This window comes from Paramisgurnus dabryanus, chromosome 19, assembly GCF_030506205.2.
Source record: "Paramisgurnus dabryanus chromosome 19, PD_genome_1.1, whole genome shotgun sequence".
Lineage (NCBI taxonomy): Eukaryota > Metazoa > Chordata > Actinopteri > Cypriniformes > Cobitidae > Paramisgurnus > Paramisgurnus dabryanus.
In genome coordinates, this window is record NC_133355.1 from 35,209,097 (window position 1) to 35,221,760 (window position 12,664).

General features: G+C 37.5%; 1 protein-coding gene across 10 annotated transcripts in view; it reads left to right on the forward strand.

Moving 5' to 3' along the window:
- The window catches only part of epb41a (erythrocyte membrane protein band 4.1a), a 76,244-nt gene that overhangs the window by 34,308 nt on the left and 29,272 nt on the right, over nucleotides 1–12,664 (forward strand). For 5 of the 10 annotated variants that reach the window (XM_065268182.2, XM_065268185.2, XM_065268190.2 and 2 more), the window contains exons 9-15: nucleotides 2,552–2,704; nucleotides 3,016–3,113; nucleotides 3,440–3,615; nucleotides 5,139–5,386; nucleotides 6,877–6,951; nucleotides 8,553–8,591; nucleotides 9,800–9,862. In XM_065268182.2, coding sequence (XP_065124254.2) covers nucleotides 2,552–2,704; nucleotides 3,016–3,113; nucleotides 3,440–3,615; nucleotides 5,139–5,386; nucleotides 6,877–6,951; nucleotides 8,553–8,591; nucleotides 9,800–9,862 — 852 coding nt within the window. The remainder of the gene's footprint in view (nucleotides 1–2,551; nucleotides 2,705–3,015; nucleotides 3,114–3,439; nucleotides 3,616–5,138; nucleotides 5,387–6,876; nucleotides 6,952–8,552; nucleotides 8,592–9,799; nucleotides 9,863–12,664) is intronic. The other 5 variants (XM_065268186.2, XM_065268188.2, XM_065268191.2 and 2 more) reach the window with 5 other exon arrangements.

Here is a 12,664-nt window from a genome sequence, read left to right on the forward strand (position 1 = left end):
TATTTTATTGAAGCTTCCCTGGGCGCCGCCATTGCTTAGTGAACCCCCACCTGCTGTTAGCATCCCATTGACTCCCATTCATTTTGGCGTCATTTTGACAGCGAATAACTTTACATCTGAGGTGTTTAAAGACATTTATCCATTAGTTATTTCTAAATCTACACGAAAATGTATAAAAGGCTCCATTACCATGTATCTTACGTTATGGCCCAGTAGAAGCAGTTTTTGTAAAAATATGCTAACGATTGCGTCATAACCTGCGACTCTCTGTCGCACAGTAGAGAAATTACCGTATGGACAGGAAGAGGAGCTTGGATGCAATCTTTTACTGTCTATGAGGAAATCGGGTGGACCTGGAGGCATAAAGTCAAGGGAGATTATTAATCAGAATACTTATACCAAAATTTGCTCCTGTTCACACTCGCCGTCTCTGCAAGATTCGGTGGGTGAATCAGATTTCTCGTGGCACACCTATTAGAAGACTTACGATTGTCAGACAGGTTGCTCACGTGACATCTACGTCATTAAGCTCAGTTGTTAGGTGTGTTTGACTTCATGCGGCGCTGCGCAGACTGATCGGCTGCTGACTTGAAGCAGTGCATTCCGGTTAGCAACACTGTCCGACTTAAGCTGGCGCTGCAGGCACGTGACTGTGTCATATGGTTTTTAAGTACCGCGAGAGCGATTCGAGATCAGCCGCCTGAGTTAGCCATCGCAGTTCGCGAAGAGGATCTGCACGGGCTGTAATGACGACACAGCTGTTTCACGATTGGTCGGATTCACCACATGACAACAATCACGTGTGTTTCGTGTGTATTTTCACGCCCTCAGCTCCACAAATGCTCACAAATCTGTATGTTTATAACAGTTAAAGCTCTTTTCATGTAGTCGCAATGTTATATTGTGTCATCTTCATCAAAATAAAATGGATAAAAAACGTAGACCCCACACTACATTGGTATTTAAATAATATGCTTATGTTGAACTTTATTCTTGTAAAAACAGATGCTGTAAGCCTCTTCAGTTCCACTCATGCTCATACACGGACATTCAAAACACTATAATTCACTTTTTATGTAGATTACATCTTACTTGACGTAAATGCCGCAAACTACGGGAAACTACGTATTTCACTCATAATGGTCTTAAAAAGTCTTAAATTTGACTTGTGAAACCTGCCGCAACCCTGAACAATTTTTTGTTGACATTCACCTAGGTGTAATGTCAAAAATGAAAATATCAATGGAAATATACTTCAAATATATTTTACTTGCATGAATTCATAAGGGTTCAGTTCAAGTTTATTTGTATTGTGCTTTTCACGGATGACAATGTTTTACAGAAGACACAATGTAGAACAAGCACAAAACACAGACAAATCAAATATTCAAAATAAATTCAGAGCTGGTGTTGTTCAAAGTCCTTGCATGTGCTGGCATCATGTTACCACAGTAACACTGTGACGTTACTGACGTCTTTATTAGTGTACTGTAGGTGCCAGGTGCAAAAAAGCTGTACCTCCTTTTGGATTTTGCTATCCTAGAAACAACTATAAGTCCAAAGATTTGTGATTTTAAAGAGCGCGATGGATTGTAGTGTGAAAGAAAATCTGTTAAATTCACACGAACACAACCGTTTAATGCTTTATAATTGAGTAGCAATAACGATGCTTTAATCGGGGTTATAGAAGGTTTCATTGGACACATGCACGTTGTCGTGGTTACGCGTCTGGACATAACTTAACTTCTGGTCTCGGGTTTGTTTAATGGTCCGGCTAGCCGCTCAGCTGAACTCTGGAACAAATATCTTGTTGAAAATTACTAAAGTTTTGGTTTCCTAAAGATGAGGGGAGTTCAGCACTATGTGAAGAGAGGTTTTACAGCCGATCTGTAGTGAACATTGTATACATATCTAGTACACATTTACACAGTAACGTTAGCTCAGTGTCGCTCATTGATACACTTTAGCTATGATTTGAACTAAGGTAATCTACTATATGGTTAAACTTACATGACCGGGTAAAAACTCTAACAAGCCTCTCGTTGTAGACAGATAATACGCCTCCGCAGCTTGCCGATGTTTCTAAGGTGAAAGAAAAGGGTGTTTTGAGCGATATGATTTTCAAATGACAGATTGCTGTCTAGTATATGCCCAAGTCTTTAAATGTAATATTGTTTGATATCCATGAAAGTGTTTCTGTTAATAATTGGAATAAAAGATTAATTAAAAGCGTAATCTTCTTTACTTATACTTATGAAGTGTGCCAATTTTAGTGGGGTGCACTGTATATGATGTGAGTGGTTGTATGAGTCCTGATATAAAGCATTGCATGCTCTGTCACTGTTCAGATTTAGTAGCTGTAACCAGGTCAATCTGGATGCATCAGGCCATGGATTTAAATGCATTTTGAAATTCTTCATTTTAAAACAGAAGCCTGGAACGCCTCCTAGTGGTAGAGTATTGTGAATGCACAAAGTGTAATTCTCTTGAGTATTCATTACAAAAGTTGACTCATGTGATCAGCATTTTTCATTTCTGTTATTTCACTTAGGATCTGGATGGAGTGGATATCATGTTGGGCGTCTGCTCCAGTGGCCTGATGGTGTATAAAGACAAGTTGAGGATTAATCGTTTCCCATGGCCAAAAGTTCTCAAAGTCTCCTACAAACGGAGCAGTTTCTTCATCAAAATACGCCCGTCTGACGTATGTGTGCACTGTGTGCTATTCTTGTGAAAATTATCATGTCACACAATTTTAAGTTCATGATTTTGTTTCTTTGGTTTTGAAACGTAAAAAGAGAAAATGATTGTTAACATTATTATTATTAATAATAGCTTTAAAATTCTTCTAATTCAACAATATAATTTCCCTTTTAAAATAAACATTGTCTTTGTAATGTGTTTCTTAGTTGTGCACATTGTGGTAATAAGAAATAAACTTATATTTCATTAAGATCATCCACAAATATGCAGTTCATTCAATATACTTGTGTTGTATTTTTTTTATAACTGTAGTTGGAGCATTATGAAAGTGCCATTGGCTTTAAGCTGCCAAACTACAAGGCTGCCAAGAAACTCTGGAAAGTTTGTGTGGAGCATCACACATTCTTCAGGTATGAACACTACACTATTACAATGTCATATGCTAGTGTGCATAAAGATCAAACTCTTTAAATGTGTTCCCATCCTATTTACAATTTTGTAACATTTTATTTTTTAATTAGTTTCTTGCAACATTTCTTGATATTTTACAACCTCATTTTTGACCCTAAGCATTTTTCCGTTATAATGTTTTGCTATATGTAAATGACTTCTGTTACGATCCAATATATACCTATACCAACACTGTGGTTCATCTGTAAGTTGCCAAATAAGCACTGGTTTGTAAAAGTGCGTGTGTAAATAGTAATGATAAATATTTACTTGATCATTTGGTCAGGTTAACATCTACAGAGGCAGCCACCACTCCCAGGAAGTTTTTGGCTCTGGGATCAAAGTTCCGTTACAGCGGCCGAACTCAGGCCCAAACCCGTCAGGCCAGCTCCATGATTGACAGACCTGCCCCCCGTTTCCAGCGCTCGTCCAGTAAGCGGGCATCACGCAGCTTAGATGGAGGTGTGTGAAAGTGTGATGTTAATGATGTATGTGGTGGATAAGAATAAGGATAGATGACCTGAAACTCAAAATACTCTCATCATGCCCCTATGTCATTTCAAAGCTGCCTCAGTCTTCATTATTAAGGGGGGGGGGGGGGGGGGGGTTACGGTATTTCATGCATTCTTACTTATTAACACAGTTTAAGATAAGATTTAATCCTCATGATAAACAAATGCAAAGTGTCAAAAAAGCAGATGAGTGTGTCCCCTTTCCTATAAGTTTCTATCTATCTATCTATTGCCCTCTGGTGTGTTTGACCTCAAAAGTCTGTGTTGCTATGTATCTCAGTTCATATCTACTGTAGTTTTTTTAGACCTCTCTCTAGTTTATAATGTAGTTCCCTTGGGGCGGTTCAGTCTTGTTTTGAAACTTGTCTTGTAACACTGCAAACATCTGTTGTTATTTGTACTGTCAGCAGAAGTCATCTGTCTTGAGAAAAGGGGTGGTCCTTAAAGGGATAGTTCACCCAAAAATTAAATTCTGCCAAAATTTACTCACCCTCATGTGTTTACGAACCCACATACATTTCTTTGTTCTGATGAACACAAAGGAAGATATTTTGAAAATGTTTGTAACCAAACCATTCTTGGAGACCATTCACTTCCATAGTAGGAAAAAAATATACTATGAAAGTAAACAGTGTCCACAAACGTTTTGCTTACCAACATACAGACAGGTGGGTAGGAGCTGAAGTCTATAGGACGGTAGCTTACCAGGAGCAGGGTTGGAGACCCCTTCCCTAGGCCAAAACATTCATTCAAATCTGTGGTGTATCTTGAAAAAAAACCCTTAAGGTTAAAAAGTTATTTTTGATATTTTTGCAGCATGCTGTTATGACCTCAGAATACATTAAGGGTGCACTCACATCATCCTTAACCCAACTGAACCGTACCCGAGTACGATTGTCCCCACTCTCCCGCTCGTCTTCACTCACACCACATTTTCTGATCCATACCCAAGTACACTTACGTCATTAAAGATGCAATTGTTTTGAAGAACACTGAAAGATATGTACTATGGAGTTCTTCATACAAAAGCATACAGTATATCCTATAGACACAGATAAAGTTAAACCTGTTTATATGCTTCGTGTACTTTGTCTCTTGTTGTTTTAGTCCGTGGATGTTTTTTATTAGCTGCATTTATCAGCATTAGAGTTAAAGTGCAAAACATAAACTTGTTTTATGGCAGAGTATGAAGAATTAGATATCTGACCATTTGATTTGGAGGAAAAACTGTGTTAAATAATCTTTTGCAAAGCTGTCTGCACAACTACACACAATCACAATTCAAGAGAATGTGTAGGAGTCCTAACAGCCAAGGATGAGACATGCTTTTCAATTTATTGTCTGATTTTAATGTCAGATGGTTGAGCAGACAGTTTTTGCACTCATTTGACTTACAATCCTGAAGACTACCAGCTTTCCGCTTCATGAACATTCATGTAGTGTAACATATTTTTTCATCCATCATTCTGACAGCCATGGTTTCGACCCCGGATAAGAACGCTCGTCCTGTCAGCGCTCCCATCATGTCTCCCATCTCCCTGGGCGATGCGGCTCCCTGTCCCGTGGTGCCATCAGCAACCCGCACAGACCACAAAGAGACGTCCACGCCCACAGGTCGTCCACGGTCCACTGAGAGAAAAAGTGAGATGAAGACGGAGACTCATGTGACTGACAGCTCCAAAACACACAGCACCAAAGTGGAGGGCACACCTGAAGTAAAGGTAAAGAGATTTACTGGAAACAGCATTACTGGGTCCTACTGTATTTATGAATCATTATTGTCGGAGATAATGTGCAAAAAACATAAAATATACATCTCAAGCTTATATTAGGTGTCTTTACGTACTGTGTAGTTATAAAATGCACATCCAAAATGTGAAATTGACCACCTTTAAAATCATAGCAAATCTTAAGAGAGTGAAGACGCTGATAAACAAATGAAAGTTTATTACCCCTGATACACAGATGGTGGATGAACCCTATTTCTAATAACAGTCAGTAGCTGCATTTCTGTTACCCTTTAAATTCGCATTACGAATTGAAAATATGCCCAATGGAAACACGTCAAGTTTTTACGCTCGCATGAGGTGGTTTTTCAGGCAATTTAGAAAAGGTGTATTTCGCTAAACTGCAATGGAAACAGCTATACATTGCTGCCCCTAAGTATGAGGGGCTTTCCTTGACAATAATATTTGGATACTCTTACGTCTCCTTTGGTTGAAAAAAATTACCCGTAGTACGGGTGGAAATAAGATATTCGTTTTTCTCAACGTGATGTTTGGAATGACTTGGCGCGAGAGGACAATTTACATTTCAGTTGCATATGATCTATCAATGGAAACGCTGTAATTTCGCAATAGTTGTTTTGTTTGTTGTTGTTAACATTTAGCACAAATCTGCAATGGAAACACAGCTACTGCTACTGCATTACTATTTTTGTCTTTTTTATTCATTACACTGTGAAAAATAATGCAGCAGGAAGTTAAAACAACTTTGTAAAAGTCCATTCAACCTACTATTTTAAGTTTTGGTTAAAAAGTTTACATAACTTAAATAATTAAATGAAACAATTTCAACTTAAATTTATAAGTTATGTAAACTTTTTAAGCCAAAACTTTAAGTTAAAGTAACATAAAATATATGTTAATGCGACAAAAATACTTTTTATAGTGTACAATTTTTTTATTTAAGATACCTTTTTTATTAGCAAAATTAGCAATTTTCCCCTCATTTTTTCTTGAATTGAGTGTTTAAGAAAAAAAAAATTTCATACGCCATGAAATATTTTAGACTTCTTTAAGTCAGTATAGACTTCAGTATAGAGCACAGTATAGACTTCTCAATGATAATTTTAGGATTCAATTCTGGATTCAAGTGCTCCAGCAATGTTTCACCATAGTTTGTATATATTATTTTATTATGTCATTTGACTTTAGATTTAAGGAAGCTGTTGGACTTAAAGAAGCAAAAGTGTGTGAGACAATATTGCACCAGTTGCCAAGCCAGTTAGGGATAGGGTTAGGATTAGTGAAGGGGTCATTTACCTTCTTAATGATAAGAATGACTTTTCATACAGGCATAACCCTACATTTCCGAGTACAAATACGCTATAAGAAACCTTTCTTGTGACCTTACATGCAAACAGTCACAATGCTGAGGTGTGTTTGAGATGGCAGTTTGTGTATAGTATACTGTCTCTGTGCCGCTGCAGAAGGTAGCTCGGCGAGAGCGGCGCCACCGTGATGCCCCAGTGGTGACGGCCACCAATGGGGAGAGAAAGAGCCAGGTTTGTGCTCAGGATTTCAGCCAATCAGGCAACAGCATGCACATCATTTATCCATAATCCTAATGGGTGCTTTCTGTATTTAAACACTTAAGTCACACTGGTTGGTGCATTAGAAAACAAAATATCAAATCAAGTGTATTTTTCAAGCAGATGTTGTCAAAACAGTCTTACAAATGTGTCCCAACAAAGTAACCACATGTTCCACAACGTCCAAGGACTTTTCTTTTTAATCTGTTTTTAATCCCTGCAGAGGACAAGGAGGTTTGAAGGTTGGATGAATGGAGGGATGTTTTATTTTACTTTTAAAGAGTGATTCTGCTTTTTTGACACTTTTTTTGATATATTGTTTTCTAATGTAATAACATTCAGACATTTTTAGTGTGTCTTAAGTGTATAAACTTACAGTTCCTGTATATGCAAGAATATTTTATGTCATTGTAAAAGCAGAATTTGCAGAGCGAGGCAGCTAGCTCAGTTGTTAGAGCAAAGAGTCTGCCAAATGCATAAATCTAAAATAGAAATGTACATAAAATATTAGTTTGAAACCTTTAATATAATTATCTCCATAGTGCATGCTGAAAATATCATAGAACCACACACTGGCTTTGTTTACATGCACAAAGTTTTGTCAATCTGACTGAACTTAATCCAATTGCAGTTTACATGTTCCCTAAACATTGCAATCTGATTAAGTTTTCATGTACATTTTATATAATCCGAACCAAACGCTAGGGTTGCTGGATTCCTATAACGAAAGACCACCCCAATGGACAGTCAAAACTAGCCCAAAAGCATTCCAAAAGAATATTAAGAGCCCAAATACCAATAACTAATCAACTAAATCCTTTCATCTTTAACCTCCAGAAAAAAAATCAACTCACAGTTTAAAAGTATCAAATCTGAACCCCGCCAAAAAGCAGAGGACTTGGCAACGCAGTGCACAGCATCTTTCATCGAGTTAACACTTTATCTCTGGATAAATGTACAAAGTCAAAGCTGAATTGGAGAAAGTTAAGAAGTTTTCAGATATAGGCAATGTAAAAAAAGGCACTTTGCTATTTTACTGCTTTATGTAATGTTATAAGACATGAACGCTGCAGAATGCACAGCGCGTGACCCTATTACTTTATTTAATGTGTGTTGCCATTGCCTTGCTCTTTCATGTTTCTGTGATAAGAATCATGTGATGCGTAAGTAAGACATGAACTTAAGCACAATTTTTCTGCACATGTGCACAAGGTATTTTTGCATCTGATTGAGATAATGATTCACGCGTTTACATGCATACTTGATGATGATTTAAACGCATTTCCCCACACCTTTTAATACGATCGAAATTTGCATCCGATTGACCTCAGTTGTATTTATTAGCGTGTTTACATTAAATGATTTTAAATCCGATCAAGCCATCAATATGATTACAAACAGATTATTTGGTTGCATGTAAACGTAGCTAGTGAGATTTAAAGGAGTCAGACTGGTAATGAGAATTGGATTGTCTTCCAGTAGTTGTTGTGTATGGGAATTGGGAAGTGGTACTGTCATCTTTATTACAGACACTCACACGCTTCCCTCTTTCTTCCCTTTGGACATCTGAACAGTCACCACGGACGGGCACAGAAGTGGTGCGCATGAGGAAGGTCAGAGTTTATTACTGCATGAGGAAGACGACGTCATTGTCCTCATCATCTCCTCGCTACTATGTTTTACAGCACAAAAGATCATTTCATTCTTTATATCATCTGCTATGCCCATTTGCTTTAATGCGCTTGTATAAGTTCGGCTATACAAGATGTCGCTGCGGTTGTCGGCTGCATCTCCTTTCAGGCGGTGAGAGTTGGTCAATACCACATGATGCTTAATGAACAAGGACAATGTCCATTGTGCTATCCAGCAAACATGGACAACAGATGAACTTTATGGCAGTTTTACTGCTATTTTTACAGCAAGCTATATTGTAAGGTAGAGATGTCACATCTTTAATATGGATAAGCTGTTCTGCTAATGATAGGAATCACAAATTGTTTTCTGTGGTAATTTGCAGAATGTTTCAGGTGCTGTTGATGATGTAGTTTTTATTGAAGCCTGACCGTTCGTTTACAATAAGGGAGGTGGAGCTCAGTTCAGTTTTGTCTTAGAGACAATTCACAATGATGGGCTGTGTGAACTGCCAGTCAAATGTTTGGACACTACTTCATTGTTAGTCATTATTATTATTTCACTTTTAGAATGATAGTAAAGTCTAAGCAGTTTGGGTTTTAGGTTTTGTTTTAAGCAGCAGGTATACCATGCGTTCCATGCGATGTGGTGGGTTTTTCCAGTGCATTGTAATGGGGTGATGGTTCATTGATGTGCAGGTGGGATTGACTGGCTTACTAAAATGTTTTCCAACAGCAAAAATGCCATTGTCGCCATTGGTTTTGGATTTTTAAATGGAAAATGTTTTGATCTTAACACAAAGCCACAGCTTTTACGCTTTTTAGGGGTGAATCTTAATGTAAGAATAGCTAATAGTTGTCTCTGTTCAGTGTATTAATGCTTTCTTCTATGTTATTTATTAATATGCAAAGGCACACACTTCACCTTTAAATGCCTGGTGTCTCACAAATAGTGGCAAAAAAGAGCAGTATATTTCACATTTAATTATATTTTATTGAATTTTTACTGACCTTTGACCTCTTCTCTCTGCCTGACTGCAGCCTGTTCATTCATATTTGATTTGATTCCATCACGTCCTCACACACTAAATGCAACTGGAAATCAAATTGTACAAATGACCCAAGAATCATTTCACCACTTTCTCTACGTTTAAACACTGCCAACTTTATTTTTTCCCTGTTCTTTACAGAAAAGACCTAAGAAAATTGAGGGTGAAACTCTTTATATCAGACATAGCAATTTAATGTTGGAGGTTTGTATGGAAACTCTGGAAATGTCTCATTTTTGCTGCTGCATGTCGTCACTGCATGAGAAACTGTAGCTCATCTAATGTAGCTTCTTTCTTCATTCCCACAAGCTCTCTGTCTTTTCTGTGTTTTGTTTTGAAGCTTTACCCTAAAGGCTTGGCATGTACTATTTTCCTCACTAACTCTAATGCAAGTACTTTTTTGTTATTTTTTAGCACTATTTGGTTAAATACTCTATGTTATCGGGATTTGTTTTGTTGGCTTCTCATTTATAAGATTGAATTTTCTTTTATATTCTCAAAAAAACTTACTGTACGCACTTGCATGAACAACTGGAAAAATAATAATGCAAATGATACCTTGAAGTCAACATGAGATACTTTCATATTATGACTTATATCAGAATGAAACTGGATATGTAAGGGATAGTGTAGGCATATACTGTACATTATGTAGGATAATGTATAGGCAGCAGGTTGTTAACAATTTAAAGGGTGCTTAAAATAAAGCCTCAAAATGCGTCCTCATTTCTCCTTGCTGTTAAGGATAGAGCGAATGGATCCTTAACAGCCGAGGCTATCCCAAGAATCACTGCAAGCCTGCAATGGCTGCATATAACCGCTGGATATTCTAAAATAAACAATTAAAACCTTTATTAAATAAAAGTGTCTATTTATCAGAAAACATTGTTCTTGTCACTGTATAGTATTATAAGTTATGTTTTGTGTTAATATTATTCTTTATATGAGGCATATATTTCTAAGGTTGATTAATTTGATATACTGTTGAATAGTTTAATCTACATCAGTGTGTCATATTTCCTAAAATAAATTAATATTTTTCTGATTCCGCATTTATTTTAAAAAGTCAGAAACATCTTCGCTGTGTCCTGCTGACAGGCGCAGTGGGAGCGTGCAGCAGGTGACGCAAATTATGGGTGCTCTGAAGGTTAGACCGTCTTATTTCACTTCTCTTCGCCCACTTCTAAGGCTGCCACGTTGAAAGACTGAGTGCTCACCTTTTAAGGTCGCATGCTTAGAAGGTCGCAGCCCTTGAATTTGGACACAGCTAGAATGTCATATATGTTAAGACACAAGTAAAAGACACATTTATATTTCATTTTTGTGTAATATTAAACTGTACCTGTCAAACTGATTTGCAGCCGTGCATTATTAGTTTCCGGCGGTTATTATCTCGGAATAACATACCTTTGAATGTCGTGACTAGCCAATCAGAATCAAGCATTTTAGAGTGCTGTGTAATAAGTAATGATAACGGTTTTGGGCGGGGCTTGATTTTATCTGGAATTAAAGGTTTTAAGAGAGTAAATAGGGTGTGTTTAGGTTTCATGTTGACTTTAAAGCCTCTTTGCATGAAATTTTTTAATGATAATAATACTTATAGTAGACAGTATGCTGTTAGAAATTAAGAATATTCTGAAATCAACCTCATATATTCATTTGCTATTCATTTAGTTGCTAATGCATGACTTTATTGCTTACTATGATATTCATATGTAATAGATTTACATATCATACAGATTGTACAGTCTGTCCTAGTCAAATGTTTCCTTAGTCACAAAAGAGTCAGAATGTTGTCACCATTGTTCACATAAGGTCATCGTTATGGGTCATATGTATATGAAGTCCTGCAATGACAATTAGACCTTCTCTAACCCCATGACCCCTGTATTTAACCGAGCATATCTATAATACTGCATGTCCATGTCATTCATTGTTGTTATGTTAAATGTTTAGTAAGGGTGTTTTCAGACCTGAACCTTTGTTCCGGAACTGGTGTGTTTAATCCCCTGCTTCGGTTTGTTTAAGCATATGTGAACACAGCAATCAGGCTCGGATCGGCACCATACAAACCAATCTGAGACTGCCTGAACGAGGTGGTCTTGGCCCGATTGCAAATGAACTCTGGAGCAGTTTGGTATACGTGTGGAAGCAATCCAACCCAACGACCAACAAACAGGCTATCTTACTGATTGTTTTTGCCATGAACATACCTGATAGCTCTTTTGTGACAAGTTCTGGTGAGCACGTCAACATCAGTCAAAACCAAAGCGCATCTGTTCCTTATAAAATGTTTCTAATTGCTCTTCTCCACAATGGGTACATGGTAAGAAGGTTGTCCCACCTAAATTTTGAGTCCTGGCCACAATAATGAAGTAATATAACCAAAAAAGCCACACAATAATCCAGCAAAGTTGCTGTCTGTCTATCCTGACAGACAACTTTGAGCGGAATCAAGGAACATAAACAGATGCACTCTGACCAATTAAAGGGGAGTTTACTCGTATGTGACTTGTATTAACAAAGTCTGGTTCAGTTGGAAATATTGCCTTGTGAATGCGAACCGAACCAACATGAAATTGCAACAGTGAGTACGTTTACATGCACAGAATAAGCGGATAACTATCAAAAATCTGCTTATTATAGAAAACTGTTTTCATGCGTTTACATGCAAATCAATAAACTGGCTATGCAGTCAACTGCATTTACATGGGACTTGGAGAATTATCAGTTTTCTCGCAGGCAGTGACGTCACCGCCTATAGTACATAATAGTCGATCAAAAAGCCAACGGCATATCTGTCTTAAGCTGTACTGTTTTATCTCTTCTTGTGTCTACAGCACCTGCAAATGTAACATGAGCTTCTATTTTCACAGTTTCTCTGCCAACTGCATTAGTCCAGCAGAGACTTTTATGCGTTACTTTGTGCTTACTTCCGCGTATGAGGTTTATCTTTCATACGCGGAGACTTGCGCACATGGACAAAACCGTGAGAAAGCCGGTTAA